The sequence below is a fragment of the Colias croceus genome, chromosome 21 (assembly GCF_905220415.1).
Source record: "Colias croceus chromosome 21, ilColCroc2.1".
In the NCBI taxonomy this organism is placed as follows: Eukaryota; Metazoa; Arthropoda; class Insecta; order Lepidoptera; family Pieridae; genus Colias; species Colias croceus.
This window is the reverse complement of record NC_059557.1, coordinates 7,733,513-7,750,288: the sequence shown is the minus strand read 5'-3', so window position 1 is coordinate 7,750,288 and position 16,776 is coordinate 7,733,513. Positions and strand designations below refer to the sequence as shown.

Below are 16,776 nucleotides of genomic sequence, written 5' to 3'. Positions count from 1 at the left end.
TAAATTAATTTTGTCAAATAAATAGTATTATTCGTGGGTTAGGAAGTCATTGTAATTATATAATATTAGAAGAAAATAAAAGAATAATTAAATAAAATAATAGGATTAAACAATTTATTGGGTCAAAATAATCTTACATAATAAAATACTAATAAAAATCAAGTTACAACTGCATAATGAATACTTATTAAGTGCATACTTAAAAATACAAGGAATGTAACAAAACATGCTTAATTGTACTAATTTGTTCTTAGCTGATAGTCGCCGTTTTGGGTAATGTACCGAACCCAGGGTAGTGCCTGATAACCACTCTTTTCAATGATCTTCAAGTACCGCACTTGAATACCAGACGTTGTAAAGTATGGGATTTCAAATTTTACTTGTATTGGGGGTTTTCCATCAGTCTCCTCGCACTCAACGGACGGTAGGCCGAAATGCGCTCTCATTAAGTATTCCTTGCCCCCTGGGAATGACTTTATAGACCAGGTAATGGCATTTTGCTCTGGTGTATATTTAACACTGCCAATTGTAGTTTTGAATTTTGGAGAATCAGCATCAGCAGGCACTGGAATAATAATCTCAACATTGTTGGCTGTTGAACGTCTCTTGAATTGCGACTTGGCTTTAATCATGTATTCAACACGGGAGTGTGCATGTCGTTCTATGACAGATTCGATCCAGATAAGGGGCTTCACATGAGTGTTGAGCCTGTAGGACATCAGCTCAAACTCACCATCAGGTGGAATGAAAGAAATTGTCCTGTCGTTTTCAAATCTAGACAATCTCACGCATTGGTGGAACTTCACATCTTCCAGCTCAACAGATTTTGATTTCCCCCTTCCTGTACTTTCGAAAAGTACCTTATCATTGAGACCAAGTCGCAATTCTGGCATTCCAGACAGGTACACCCTCATTTTTATGGCTCCAACTATTTCACTACGCAGAACATTCCCGTTTGAATTTGCCAATAGATTTACAGACTCAATGACATCAAGAAATACTTCATTCTTCCGATATTTAATCCCTTCTGACCTCCACGACACAGCATTTGTCACAGCCATTGGAATTCGAGGCTGCATTTCTAATTTATGACCTTCTTGAGTAATGTACTCTTGCAAAATCTTGCTGTCAGTTGTCTGTGGATATCCAAAATCTAATAACTCATCAAGCAACTCATAAATTACGACGAAATTATCTCTGATACTTTCTTCTTCTAGTTCCTTGAAATATTCAGTCATGACTTCCACTATTTTATATAGAAACACAAATACCAAGGCAATATTAGCATTTTTCTTTGTTGTTGATACTATGTAAAGGTTGTTAGTTTTAATATATGCAAAAGTACACTCGCTGGTTTGTAGAAGAGGAGTTAACATTCCTTCTTCTTCTTTTTCCATCAAGAGGGGCATGAACTTATCGATCACACCCATATCAACATCGCCGCGGTAATTTCTGGATATAAGGACTTTCCCCTTAACGTCCAGTATGTATATTGCTGACGAAGACATCTGAAAAATAATTTAGAATAATAAGAACTATAAATTAGTCTTTACTAACACTGGAATATGAACATTAATCAATTATTATCTATGTCAATATACTTGACCGTATACTAAGATTGTCAAGCTTTTTATATGGAATCTTATCAAAAAAGTAAATGTATTGTGAACTTACTTTATTGGTTTTATAATGCCTTATTAATTAACGATAATCATTTCTAAAATATAATTAAATTATTTCTAAGCAATGTAAAATTGCTGTAATGTGATGACGCAATTTACTTTCAAACTGACAGTGACATTTTAAATTTCTATTTTGATTCACGTCTCCACAGGTAATATAAGCTATCTTTTATGTGCTTATTACACACAGTTATTACACCATCCTAAACTGAGCCACCAAATTTCAAGATACTTTAGTGACCACTAAATTTTGAAAAGATAAAACACACTTCTATAAGTATGCATCCATTTGGAAGTCAGGATGGCTTCTGACTGACTGACTAATTTAGAAGCCTAATTAGAAACGCATTGAGGAAGGTGTAATCATAATTAGAGATAATTAGTTACTTAAAATGTTTAAATACTTTTTGATAGGAATGAATCATATATAGCCGCACGTAAAAGCGATACCTGGCGTGTCGATGTGACGCATCACTCATCGCTATATTATAATGTTTTATATGCACAGTATATACGCAGTACCTAGTGGCTAGTGCTTTATTGCACGCCTCATAAGCGAAGCGTTGAGGTGGGTACTACTGTCACTTCGCGCAAAACATCTGATTTTTTTAACTAAATTCGTCGTACAAAATGACGATGTTTCGTTAACGGCTCACATTTTTCAAATATCACGATATCAAGTATATTTTTGCTGTCGGAAGGGGTTGCATTTGAAACACTGAATCATTAATCATAATACGAATTAACTTAACAACACAGATTCGAAACCCCCTAACTTTCTTTGAATAAATAGGAAGTATTATACTGGGATAAAAGTATCTTGTTTCTGAATTAAAGACGCAGATGTCACAAGATTTAATAATATTATGTAAAATGATCTGAGAAATATTTCGAACATAGTTTCTGCACCCCCTTGTTCTAAAATATTCGCTATCATCATTATCTGATATGCTCTTTTTTAAGACAGAGTGATCAGAAGCTTCTATTCGTAAATGACCTTCTAAATTAAGGAAAGTGTAATAAGCGCATAATGTAAAATAATTTTTAATTTTTAAAATATTTAGAACTGTGATTTAGAATGTCCATGTTTTGAGAAGAACGAGAAGATAAAGAATTTTTGAAACTTTTATTGTTATATTGTAACTATGGTAGTTAATGGCTGTTTTCCAATTACAGAGCATAATGCGACTCAGTGGCGCACAATGCCGAATTATGCTGATGCTTAATTGGAACGTGAAACGCACCAGCAGGTTGCGCTAAGTTCAGTGTTGAAAAAAAAAAAATATTCATAGAGTTAGCAATAACCTCATTAATGTGTAAATAAAGTGGTATACATAATAATTGGTTGAAAACTATTTACGGTTATTTTAAGTAATTTGGATTTACCTTCATCCATACTTATATTGATTTTTTTAACACAATTTGAATTAACTTTGATTATTTCGAAAGAAACGAAAGCTTTAAATATTTTCCAACAATTAATAATTACTTATGATAAATCGATTGCACGCATCAATTCACGCGCATTACTTTTAAGAGTGCTCAATTGTGCGAAGCATTGCTGCAATTGGAACATTCAACGCTAAGCATTATGCCGCTTAATGCGCTCTAGTGCTGTAATTGGAAAACACGGATTGTGTTTGCCCATTCCTAAATTCGTAAGTGATTTATGATGTGTAATCGCCATAATAATATGACGTTTAATTTTGACGGGATTTGACAGTTGACATTCTGATATCGTTCTGTGATTGAGGTAGGTCGTAAATTCGCAAACCGTCCTTTTCTTTGTTTTTATTTTGTTTAATAGTTTCATTCAGTAATTTCTGAATAAAAAATAATGAGATCGTCAATTAAACGTTTGTGGTTGTGGTTTTACATCAATATCCTAGCGTAAAAGTGTTATCATCGATGTGATCTGGATAAAAATGATATCGGAGACTCAAACAAAACAAAGAAACCCTTTAGTATATTTAGATATATCAATAGACGGTGTTAAAGGTTAGTACAAAGTGCCGTTTAATTATTTCTAATGGATTTTTCAATAAATAGCATATAAAACTGCAATTTTTTATGTTGTTCAAATGTGTGATTTATTTATAATTTTATCCATTATACTCACTGATTTCTTATTCAGTTCAGTGGGACGAGGTCGCGTAACATTGCAAAGTGCATAATATCTGAATTTATATTTTGTTTACCGAAATGAAAACAAGAAGTTTGGTTAGGGCTGTCATTTCAATTATATTACAATAATTGTTTTGCAGAATTGAGTTGAAAATGTATGAAACATATTTATTCACAAAAAATATTGCCTGTTTATTTTTAAAGTATTTAATTTTATGTTCAATGTTTGGAATACATGAACTGTGTTATAAAAATAATTACATTTTTTATATCATATAATTGTATTACCTGACCTGTAGTTCATAAGTTCACATTAAAGATTAAAATACTGAGACATAGCTAAGCTTAGTTTGTGTGATATTAATGTTATCTATACTAATATTATAAAGCTGAAGAGTTTGTTTGTTTGAACACACTAATCTCAGGAACTACTGGTCCGATTTGAAAAATTCTTCCAGTGTTAGATAGACCATTTATTGAGCAAGGCTATAGGCTATATATCATAACGCTAAGACCAACAGAAGCGGAGCCACGCGATCGAAACCGCAGAGGGCAGCTAGTTATTAATATAGCAGCAGCTTTATGGTTTAAAGTGTTACTAAATTGAACCATAAATTTTTAACATAATGTCACTATATTTTGGCAGTTTATAAATAGCTTACATTATTTGTTATATACAAATGAATTATTTTTAGCTGGTCGAGTGGTAATAGAGTTGAGGCGGGATGTTGTACCAAAAACCGCAGAGAATTTTAGAGCTTTATGTACTGGAGAGAAGGGAATCGGCACTCTAGGAAAACCCTTACATTATAAAGGTGTTAAATTCCATAAAGGTAAGAATACATTATCACTACATAGTATAAAACAAAGTCACTTTTTCTGTCCCTATATCCCTTTGTATGCTTAAATTTTTAAAACTGCACATTGGATTTTGATGCGGTTTTTTTTAATAGATAGAATGGTTCTCGAGGAAGGTTTTTGTATATAATTTATAAGGTTTTAGACAAAGCGGGCGAAGCCGCGGGCGGAAAGCTAGTCTAAATATAAACATGTTTCAAGTAGATATTACTGAGTTCTGATTGAATGTGCAATAAATGTAAATAAAACATATTTTAGACATTTATCATTCCTTATCAGTTATCACATATGGAATTGCTAATGTTCAAATGTATTTAATATGTTTATATTATCATATTTCCTTCTGTACAAATATCTTGTTGCTATGATGGTTACAGTGATTATATTTCAAATATATATTATCTATACTTACATTATAAAGCTGAAGAGTTTGTTTGTTTGTTTGCACTAATCTCTGGAACTATTGGCCGATTTGAAAATTTTTTTCGGTGTTATAGGTATAGCACTATTATTGAGGTCAGCTATAGGCTATATATCATCATGCTAAGACCAACAGGAAAGAAGTAATGCAGGTAAAACTGCGGGGCATATATTATAAATATCTGTCTATCACACTTTCATAAAAAAGTGAGGGCTACTGTCTTTTAACTCAAATATGAAAAGAGGACGATTTTGTTTTTGAGTTTATACTTCTTTGGTACACCCTACAGCCTAAACTACTGGATGGATTTTTACTATAAGGTGTTATTGTAATCACCAGATATTACAATGAAACCGCAGGGCTTAGTGTAATGTTCTAGTTTTTAATCAGAGATTAAGCTAGAAGTTGTCATAGGTTAACAAAGTAGATTTCAACTTTCAAACTAATTACTATAGAAAGGCTTAAGCTATGTACTACTATTACTCATTCTTTGTAATTTAATTAATTTATCATAGTATTAATACTTATTCAGACCATTTCATTTAGAATAAAGAAAACACAAAATGTAATGGTGCATTTCCACCAAACCAGCAATGCTCATTCTAACCCACTATGTCAAATTCTTTTAGTGTAAGCACGCGTAGAGCATTCTTTCGTTGTTCTAAGTGCATTCAAAAAGATTCTGTGGAATGTTCCAATACTGAACTAGACTGAATACGAGTTTTCGCTTACACTAAAAGACCACGAAAGAATAATCTTGCTCTCTCTCTATGTTCGTTTGATGTAAATTCACCTTATGAATAATAATTGAAATTTTCTTTTTAGCAATATCTCAGTTTATGGTACAAAGTGGTGATATAATCAATGGTGATGGCACCGGTGGTGAGAGTATCTATGGACCAACGTTTGAAGATGAAAACTTTATACTTAAGGTATGTTTTATGTGAAATTTGAGACTTTATAAGTATTGAAATATTACCTTTATATTACCATTATATAGAGCAGTGGTGGCTCAGTGGTGAGACCTCGGACTTCGAATCGATAAGTCCGGGGTTCGAGACCAGGCGAGCACGCAGGAAATAAATTGATTTTTCAATTTATCTGCGCATGTTGTAACATCACCACTGCTCGAACGGTGAAGGAAAACATCGTGAGGAAACCGACACGTCGAAGAATTAAAAAGTTCGACGACATGTGTCATCCGCCAACACGCACTTGGCCAGCTTGGTGGATTATGGCCTGTACCCTCATAGGAGGCCCGTGTCCCAGCAGTGGGAACGTATAATATGGGCTGATGATGATGATGATGATGATGATGATGATGATGATGATGAAATATTACCGACAGAATTAGGCATATAAGTTTAAAAGTACATAAAGGTACATACGAATATGAAGTAAACATAAATCCATACTAATATTATAATGTGAATGTGGAAAATAATTAAATAGTTATTTTTAACAAATAAACTAAACCATCTTCAATATGTCAGATTAGTGATTATTGTAGATCAAATTTAAATGGGACCACATGGGAGACCACACCAGCGTTTTGGGAAAAAATAAATAAATTCAAAATCGGTTCACACATTCGAAAGTTAACAAACACAAAAATATACATACATAGTTTTACTACAACTATACATAGTTGAATTCTTCTCCTTTTTTTTGAAGTCGGTTGAAAATTACTATCATGGCTTACGTAAGATAATTGCATTCCGGCTCGGTCAGGTAAATAATAATAAGGTACATAATGAGCAATAACGTCCCTGAAGAATATAGAAATGAAAATCGACGAGACGGCGCCTGTAGATTGTAGGTAACTAGGTACCTACTTATATTTATGAAGGAACTTATATTATTAGCAGTAGAAGATTTCGTTGAAAGCATGAAAAACTCAAAATAATTTTATTTTCAATAGAATGCAAAGCAATGGTTATAAAGAATCTTCAGAACTTTCATTGAATTCCTGCTCCATATTTTGCCTGGCCTTAATTTGTATTAAATATGAAGTAGTTTCTTGTTTTATTACAAATTTATTCTAGATGCATCTAACTATGCAGTCTTAATAAAAATGTCACAGATCCTTCGTAGAATCTCTTTAATAAGATTTCTTTAGTTCTGTTTTTATATGTAAGGAATGTATAATTTGTTTATTTTGGCGATGTGATACGCAACCGTTTCATACTTGATACATTGTACTCGTATACATAGCTATGTCTAGTACTCATTTTTAGACTAGAAGAGGTGCAGACTATGGCTATGTAGTGTATTTTACAATATTCTAGTAACGTAGGCCGTAAAATTTTAATCGTCTTCATGTTAAAAACTATGTTGTCCAGTAATCAACTTATTTGCTCTGTTTCTATTTGTTTTGTACTCGTATTCGATTTGTATGAAAAAGCCCACATACCTAGATATGTTGTAGAATTTCGTGAAGATAATAATTATTTGAGTAAATATTAATAAAAGGTAATTCGAGTAAATTTGAAGTCAATACGAAATACGTGTATGGAAGAATACCACAACCCAATGACATTTTAAATTAGCATGACGTTATTAATTATACGTTATTAAAATGTGGTGCGCTGTATGCAAACAGAATATTACCTACATTTTCATTTCCGTGTCTTACTTTTTGTTATTTAATCTGATCTCTTCAGTGATCAAGTAGATGCCTACCTAGATCAACTTGTATTCAGAGAACTAGAAAGATCAAATGAATCAATGAAAAATTTGGTTTGCAAGGCTTTACATAGGTATTTCATTTATACAAAAAGACAATTTTATGAATGTAGAATGCAAAATTAATCCGTAAATTAATAACTAAAGAGTTAAATAAATGTTACGCAGGGAAGTACTCGTAAAACCTATACATATTTAGAAAAAACGAAGTATAACTAGTATATCCAAGCATTATTCTTCTAATTATTGTAATACAGCATGCGTATAGTAAAATAAAACATATTATGATGAAAAATTATTTATTTTAACAAATAAGAGTTTGCAAACATTGACAAAGCGACCCTGATTTCCAAATGCATATTATTACATTATATTTCAATACGAAGTGGACGTAGTGTTTACTACAACTATCTAGTATACCATCCACGTATAAACCGTTGCGAGTATACAGCACGCGTATATTGCAGCTGTGCAGTAGCTTAGTGGTGAAGATCTCCGACTTCAAATCGATAAGTCCGGGATTAGGGACCATGCGAGCGTGCAGGAAATAAATTGGTTTTTTCAATTTATCTGCACATGTTGATAACAACACCACTGCCCGAACGGTGAAGGAAAACATGTCGAAGAATCAAAACTTCGTCAACATGTGACATCTACCCACCCGCACTTGGCCAGCGTGGTGGATTATGGCCAGTTCTCTCATAGAAGGCCCGCGTCCCAGCAGTGGGAGTGTATATGGGATGATGTATATTGCAGCACGAGGCGGGCGTGCTCAGCATGGCGAACGCAGGGCGGCCGCATACAAACGGTTCGCAGTTCTGCGTGACGAGCGTGCCGTGCCCGCACCTGGACGGCACTAACGTGGTGTTCGGGCACGTGCGCGCGGGCCTGCGCGTGCTCGAAGAGGTGCAGCGGACGGCGGACGACTGTCGGCCTACTGTGGTGAGTTTTTATTTTTTTCAAACTCGTACATTTTTTTTTCAAGAATCTTTCCAGACTTCGCCCGCTTTGTCTAAAAAATATAAATTATATACTAAAGTACTAAACCAAAAAATCATGAAAATCTGTTTGGTAATTTTAATGCTCTAAGCATATAGATACCCAGGCGGCGGATAGCGACTTTGTTTTCTACCATGTAGTGATACTTTTTCTAAGATACACAATATATTATTTCGATTTTCGGAAAAGCACCATTTTCTAAACATTTTACTCTCAACAAGCCTAAAGATTTATTTAAATTTGAATTTGAGGTAGCTTAAATAAAAGTAAATCTAGAGAAGCATTGAACACATTCTTTATGTTTGTAAATTAAAGCTACTTTATAAAAATTTATCCGGCAAAGCACCTACAACACTTCTTCACTTTGTTACAAGTGTTTATGGACGGTGGTAACCACTTAACATCAGGTGGCCCACCTGCCCCTTTGCTTGCTCTGACATAAAAAATATTTGATAAGATGAATGGAAATTATCCTAAGTCATATTGTAACGTAGACTTGAAAAAAAAATGAAAAAAATAATGTCCCCTTTTGTGAAGTCGATTCATTAACAATTAATGTCAAATGTCAAGTTCAAGTAATAATTGTACCCTTGTCTATTTCCTATGTATTGTTATAATATTCCTATATACATGATGTATGCAGTTAATTTACACGCTTTTATCTCTCTAATGATGGAAGAAAACGATTAGCGACTATTCATAACCATTATTAATTTATAACTGTTAGATTAATGTATAGAGCGATATGTAAATAAGTCTATCGTTAAGATAATGCTAGAACTATCTAGTGTTTAATTTTATATCACTTTATTAGTGTACTTAGTCATCTTTTTAAATCATAGTTTCTTATGTATAAATTATAGTACCTTCTAGTAATTACCGTTCTTAGCAGCAAATGGCTACTTTCAGACTGATAGTTTTTTATGAAATTATTGATATCAATTGATGTATTTAAAATATTGAAATTTTAAGAAGATTATATCATTCTTACATTTATTTACTTACGTCTCTAACCACTTTATTACTTACTGATAATAGAAGAAAGTTTTTAATAACAGAGTAATCAGGCAGAAAGGAAGAGGGAGAGTTTAGGATATTTTAAGAATTGTGGCTATTTTTGCCTGTATTTAATTATAAATATATACAAATAAACATGAATTTTGAAATAATAAAAATTCAAGATATTTTGAAACAATGCGGCAATTTCAGGAATGCGTCATAGAGGATTGTGGGGAGATAACCGACCTGGAGACGTGGGATGTGTGCTGTAGAGATGGTACAACAGATCACTTGCCGGAGTATCCAGAGGATTTGAGGACTGAGCTCACGGTAAGTTTAATAGTAGCAGGTTTCTTGATTGGGATTTTTTTGATAAGACTTCCAATTTTGTTGTGATATATGAAAGAAAAAAAAATATTTGTGGGTATATGGAAAGGGAGTTTTTGTAGATCTTTATAGTAGATGCCACATAGAACACCACACCCACCGAACAATGTTTTGACATCATTAATTTTTTCTTTCACGCATAAAACGGATTACATCTCACTATTTCGCCTACATGATTTGGACAAATACCCAAAAACCTATAGATTTTCTACAGATCTATAACTTTAAAAACATCTTGGATTATGTATTTTCCGTCAACCATATATTAAGTACTAAATAAAGTGTCTGTACAGTGCGCATATGTGTGTGTTACGTCCCGTGTTACTCACACACGTACGCAAACAAACTCTCACATACGCACGTACCTTGCACGTATGCGCTTACTGAAACGCGTGTAGCGCGAGACGGTCAGTTTTACCTTAGATTATTATAGTATGCTGTAGCCTGTAACACAGTTTTGAAATAACAAGCTTTAGTTTCCCCAAATATATAAACTGTATTACTTTAAAACTTATTCAATAAAGATGTTTTTCTATTTTGAACTAACACAGGCTTTAGTTTCCCCAAATATATAAATTGTATTACTTTAAAACTTATTAAATAAAGATTTTTTCTATATTCTATTTTCCCAACCAGGTGGACGAGTTACTAGCCGGCATACAGGACATAAAGTGCAGTGGAAACGCGCATTTTGGCAGCGCGCGGTACAAAGCGGCCGCCGGCAAGTACAGCAAGTGTCTGCGGTACGTCGAGCACGTGGCTTCCACGCTGCCTGAAGGGGACGAGCGGCACAAGTGTTAGTTTAAAAGATTTATAAAATTCTAATTTTTCAATAAAAATCTTAATATAGTTTAAAAATCGCGTGTAACAATGTTTGTCCACAATGGACTCCTAAATCACTTAACCGATAATAATAAAATTCGCACACTATGTGCAGTTCGATCCAACTTGAGGGATAGGATAGTTTAAATCTCAAATCGTTTCAGAGAAAGCGGGCGAAGCCGCGGGCGGTAAGCTAGTAGGTATATAAGAAATAGCTTATATAAGAATTAATAGGCCCCTGAATTCATTAAGTACTGTGTCTCAGGAGCCAATGGCTTCTCCCATTAATTTCTTAAGAGTATGCCTTAAAAACTTCTTTGACAAGATTGAAAAATACCAAATTTGTCGCCTTACTTCATGGCGTGACGGTATTGCCATGCCGCGATTTTAAAATTTAACTTTCAACGCCTTGCCTAAAGAATTTTGTTGATTGTTTTTTCTGTTTAAGTAAAATTATTATAGATTTTTTCCTCTAAACTGCCTTTTAACCCCCATCGTAATCTTCCATTTTTTTAATTGTAGCTATTTAATTTTGTTTAAATTCGCTATTCGAAAGAACGTGACGAGTGGAAGAAGTTGGAAGAGGCCTTTGTGTCACAAGGACACGCCAACAACCACAAAGAAATTTGATTTTAGTTTAAGTAAAAATGTAACCTGTAATATTGGCAATAAAGGCTATACATAAATAAATAAATAAAATTCGCAGTGTGCGAAATGATAGAGACGTACCGTGCGCAGTGCAGCCTCAACCTGGCCGCGTGCTACGCGCGCCTGCAGCGGCACGGTGCCACGCTCAAGTGCTGTACTGAGGTGAGACACACAAACAAAACAAACACACGCACCCATCCATACATACAACCGAACACATACACAAACACGTGCGCGTACACACCAGGATATCTAAATACAGACGCGCATATACCCAGGTAAATTCCAAATACAGGCGCGCATATACACAGATAATAACAAAATACAGGCGCGCATATACCCAGGTAAATTATAAAATACACGCGCGCATATACCCAGGTAAATTACAAAATACAGGCGCGCATATATCCAGGAAAATTCCAAATACAGGCGCGTATATACCCAGGTAAATTCCAAATACAGGCGCGCATATACACAGATAAATAACAAAATACAGGCGCGCATATACCCAGGTAAATTATAAAATACACGCGCGCATATACCCAGGTAAATTACAAAATACAGGCGCGCATATATCCAGGAAAATTCCAAATACAGGCGCGTATATACCCAGGTAAATTCCAAATACAGGCGCGCATATACACAGATAAATAACAAAATACAGGCGCGCATATACCCAGGTAAATTATAAAATACACGCGCGCATATACCCAGGTAAATTACAAAATACAGGCGCGCATATATCCAGGAAAATTCCAAATACAGGCGCGTATATACCCAGGTAAATTCCAAATACAGGCGCGCATATACACAGATAAATAACAAAATACAGGCGCGCATATACCCAGGTAAATTATAAAATACACGCGCGCATATACCCAGGTAAATTACAAAATACAGGCGCGCATATATCCAGGAAAATTCCAAATACAGGCGCGTATATACCCAGGTAAATTCCAAATACAGGCGCGCATATACACAGATAAATAACAAAATACAGGCGCGCATATACCCAGGTAAATTATAAAATACACGCGCGCATATACCCAGGTAAATTACAAAATACAGGCGCGCATATATCCAGGAAAATTCCAAATACAGGCGCGTATATATCCAGGTAAATTCCAAATACAGGCGCGCATATATCCAGGTAAAATACAAAATAAAGGCGCGCTTATACCCAGGCAAATTCCAAAATACTTGCACGCATATTCCCAGGTAAATAAGAAAATATGCACACACACGCATCCATACACGACTTACCCACGCATGCACACATTCATAGCCTGTATATACATTCACACACCCACACCTGCAGTTGTACTGCATGCACTGCACATTTTTGTATATTTTGACATCGAGCATTCACAACAAAATCGGCACACTACACTTCAAATATCATGCTTATGAAGTTATTAGAGTGACACAATAGCGATTTTTAAAAATAGCTCCGTGAAGTTTTCCATATAATATAATTATCTACCAGAAATCCAAACATCTCGTTTCACCACCTATTACAACAATGACGGCAGCATAATAATAACATATTAATGAATGATAAGTATTTAAAAGCCAAAATTCTCTGCACAGGTGTTACGCATCGACCCCAAAAACGAGAAGGCCCTTTACCGGCGAGGTCAAGCGAATTTCGCCCTAAAGAACTACGACGCGGCGCTATCAGATCTCAAATTGGCGGAAAAAGTGTCGCCCAACAATAAAGCGGTGCAAAGACTATTAGAGGAAGTGAAAATGACAAATAAAAACTACAACGATATACAAAAGCAGAGGCTGTCAAAATTTTTTCGTGACCAAAAAGAAAAAGGAGCCGCCTTCGGACATCACTGAGTTGAGGTTGAACGTTGTTATTTATAAGATGTGAATGTTGGCATCGAATTTGTTGATACGTATATACTATACAGTATACATAGAGAAACACGTACTTTTACTTAACGGTATTAACGGAAAAATTTAAACTTACAAATTTAATATATTATTCGCAATCATAAACCACCTGTGTGGAATGAAATTTGGTTCTTAGTTATATATTGAACCTTCGTTATGTGTATAGCTATCTCTTTCTGTTAACACTTCATTACTAAAAAGAAAGCGAGAAAGTATCTATTTTAATAGTCCCACCCTTTATCTCAGTAGAAAACGTATTAGAAAAATTCATACATCTAAATATGTGCTATTTTTAACCTATTCTTTTAAGGATTCCATACCACAACCCGTTACTAAAAATTCTTTAAAAATTGGTATTTCGTGTTTTACATACACATTATGTGTATGTCTCTTGGGTACACACTACACGCGGTCTGTGTGACAAGCCTATTCGTATTAAACAAAATTATTGGCATGTATAATGATTTGAGTGTAAAGGTGCTTTTCCACTAATGTGTGAGTATGTATAGCGAGGAACGTTTTGAAATTTGACTCAAACTCTAAACTCAAACATTTATTTATTCAATTAGACTTCTTTTAGAAGCACTTTCGAAACGTCATTACATATTTTAACATTTACCACCGATTTGGAAAGTAGAATTTGAAGCATTTGAAGCCAAACTATTGGTGATTTACAAACACATTCCTCGCTACACATCCTCTCACATTATTGGTGGATAAGCACCCTAAGCCTAAGCGCGCACCACGACTTTATGCAGCGTGATTATTTTATCGCAGAAATACAACGTATGAGTTACTATGAAAATGCGCGCACATGCGTTTAAATAATCGCAGCGATTTTAAAATTGTGATTTGTCACATTTTGCTGCGACTGCTCACGACGCGATTGTCGCCAAAATGAAATGCAGAATATGAAATTGTATGGTACCGCGCGCACTGCGATAATAAAATCGCACACTCGGGCCCGGCTGGTACTTCACTTGTGTTTCGTCTGTCCAACAGTAAACATCGTAGTGGTATAGGTAGGTACTGTTTGGTAAACATAAACTCAGTAATCATTTATTTATTTAACACTTTATTGTACAAGAAACAAAATATACATAAAGGTTACAATAATAAAAAAATAAAAAAGCACAAAGGGCGGCCTTTTGGCGGAATTTTCATTCTATAATAGCCAAAGAATTTTTTGGGATACATCCGAAGTTTATTGTATTTCTAACCCGCGGCATCGCCCGCGCAGTCAAAGAAAAACCCGCATAGTTCCCGTTCCCGTGGAATTTCCGGGATAAAACCGATCCTATGTCCTTTCTCGGGTATCAAAATATCTCTATACCAAATTTACAGACAGACAGAGTTACTTTCGCATTTATAATATTAGTATGGATAAAAGAAACCTTTGACAATTCTATCTGCTGTAAAATAATAAAATAAAAAATAAAATAAATATTTCGGGGCTATTTTCACACACAGCACGATCCGATCCCATACTAAGCTTTCGCTTGTGTTATGGAAACCAGACGGCTATTATAATGAGTCCAATATAGACGAATTTTCTTTTTTTTTTCTTCTTATCCTCCGAAGTAGTAAATAAAGACAAGCAACTTGTACGAAATCCACGATGAAAGTGAGTAAGGATCACTATTAAATTATCGCTGTGCGCGCACCGTACTCTCTGCGATTTTCTACAGCGCGATTTTGAAATCGTGTCGCAAAAATTAAAATCGTGGTGCGCGCTTAGCCTAAGTGTCGCTTCTGTAGTATTATAATCTTTGATAATACGTATATATTCGGTGTTATTAAAATAACAATGAAATTCTTTAGGAAATTAAATGAATTTTGTTAGTATAATTTTACTATTGACCAATTAACTTTTTTGATATTGAAATTTATTTTCGGAATAATACTCTTGTCCTTTTATATAAATGTGATGTTAATCTTTGATATAGAGCGTGTTGTTAACAACTTTTTTTATGTGTTTGATTGATATGACACTTTCTTGCGTAAAAAAGGATAAAAAAAAACAGAACTTTGAAAAAATTAACCTTGATGATTCTTAAATTTCTTGGCAATTAATTAAAATGCACGCTTTTGTATATCTTGCCGTGAATAATAGTGCCTTAAACCTGTTATTTGTAGCAAAATATTATTGAGTTATTGTATTGTATTGGTTGATATTATTTGGATTTGACTCGTAGATAATTTGGAGCCTGTTTGACGCACAAGTGTTTTTTCATTTTTATAAATGATTTTTTGATGATTGGAATAATGTGAGGTAATTGGTGATAAGGTCACAATGACGTTGAATACGTATATTGAAAAAAAGTGTTTCTAGAAAAAGGAAAAGTATGAGAAGGGATGTTAAGATGGAATATTGATGTTTCAAGTAGTACTTTGTTGCCATTGGTTTATTACAAAAAAGTCTAAACGTAAAGGACTCTACCAACTACGACGTACTATGACCGTAATAACTGGCGCAAACGGGCCACCGACCAAAGCCACTGGTGGCCAGCGACAGCCACTAGATAATTATAAATTTTTAAAGACTAGAAAAAAAAATATTTGTTTATTTATAATCTTTATTGCATACAAAACAAATACAAATTTCACACACACAGACAGGACATTTGATGCAAAGGGCGGCTTTATTGCTTCAAGCAATTTCTTCCAAGCAACCCGAGCAACCAATATTTATAAAGCATTTGAATGCCATAAAACCAACCGTACATAGACCGCTTGAAGCAGTTGAGACCCACGGCTTGAAGCCGCGACCGCGCGGTGATCTATGGATATTCATTCACTGCCGTACACGGACTGCTCGAGCAGTCACGACCGCTTCAAGCCGTCAACTGCGCGGTTTGTAGCGACTGCTCGAGCAGTCAACGACCGACCGCTCGAGCAGCCCGTGTACGGCCGCTCTAATAGTAACGTTGTAGGAAGTAGAAACCTTAAGTCACAAAAAGCTAAGACACTAGCATGAAGGTGAGGTTTGAATAGAATGTAGATGGATGAAAAAAATGTATGAAAGTGAGGATAATAAAAAATTACAACTGAAAAACGAGATAATAGTGTTCATAAGATCTTGAAAAAATAGTAAAAGTAAATGATTCGAACGATAGTAGCTCTAGTATGGACATATAAAGAGGTGTGGAAAGAGTAGAGAATGTGTAAAATCCGATGGTGCTATATCAACTAGCGAATTGGAAGTGCCAGATATATTAGACTAGCGAGTTGTAGGGGTTTTGAACGTTT

The 16,776-nt window shown here is 34.6% G+C and overlaps 2 protein-coding genes across 2 annotated transcripts; one reads left to right on the top strand and one right to left on the bottom strand.

Annotated features, from left to right (window-relative positions):
* Positions 1-87: 87 nt before the first annotated feature.
* On the bottom strand, positions 88-1,798 carry LOC123701296 (AP-1 complex subunit mu-1). The gene is made up of 2 exons (XM_045648719.1): positions 1,675-1,798; positions 88-1,508 (listed from the first exon to the last, which is right to left on the bottom strand). The coding sequence occupies exon 2, from the start codon at positions 1,506-1,508 to the stop codon at positions 240-242; it is 1,269 nt and encodes a 422-aa protein (XP_045504675.1). The 5' UTR covers positions 1,675-1,798; the 3' UTR covers positions 88-239.
* A 1,626-nt stretch (positions 1,799-3,424) lies between these two features.
* On the top strand, positions 3,425-14,230 carry LOC123701215 (peptidyl-prolyl cis-trans isomerase D). Its single transcript, XM_045648616.1, has 8 exons — positions 3,425-3,680; positions 4,502-4,639; positions 5,911-6,017; positions 8,527-8,712; positions 9,979-10,098; positions 10,792-10,951; positions 11,684-11,787; positions 13,216-14,230. Exons 1-8 carry the CDS (start codon positions 3,608-3,610, stop codon positions 13,468-13,470), a joined length of 1,143 nt encoding a protein of 380 aa, XP_045504572.1. The 5' UTR covers positions 3,425-3,607; the 3' UTR covers positions 13,471-14,230.
* Positions 14,231-16,776: the final 2,546 nt, after the last annotated feature.

Excerpts from the sequence above, each read along its gene's own strand:
- LOC123701296 (XM_045648719.1), bottom strand. The coding sequence starts at position 1,508 with ATGTCTTCGTCAGCAATATACATACTGGACGTTAAGGGGAAAGTCCTT.
- LOC123701215 (XM_045648616.1), top strand. The coding sequence starts at position 3,608 with ATGATATCGGAGACTCAAACAAAACAAAGAAACCCTTTAGTATATTTA. Across the intron at positions 6,018-8,526 it reads ATGAAAACTTTATACTTAAG|CACGAGGCGGGCGTGCTCAG; the intron begins GTATGTTTTATG and ends TGTATATTGCAG. Across the intron at positions 8,713-9,978 it reads ACGACTGTCGGCCTACTGTG|GAATGCGTCATAGAGGATTG; the intron begins GTGAGTTTTTAT and ends CGGCAATTTCAG.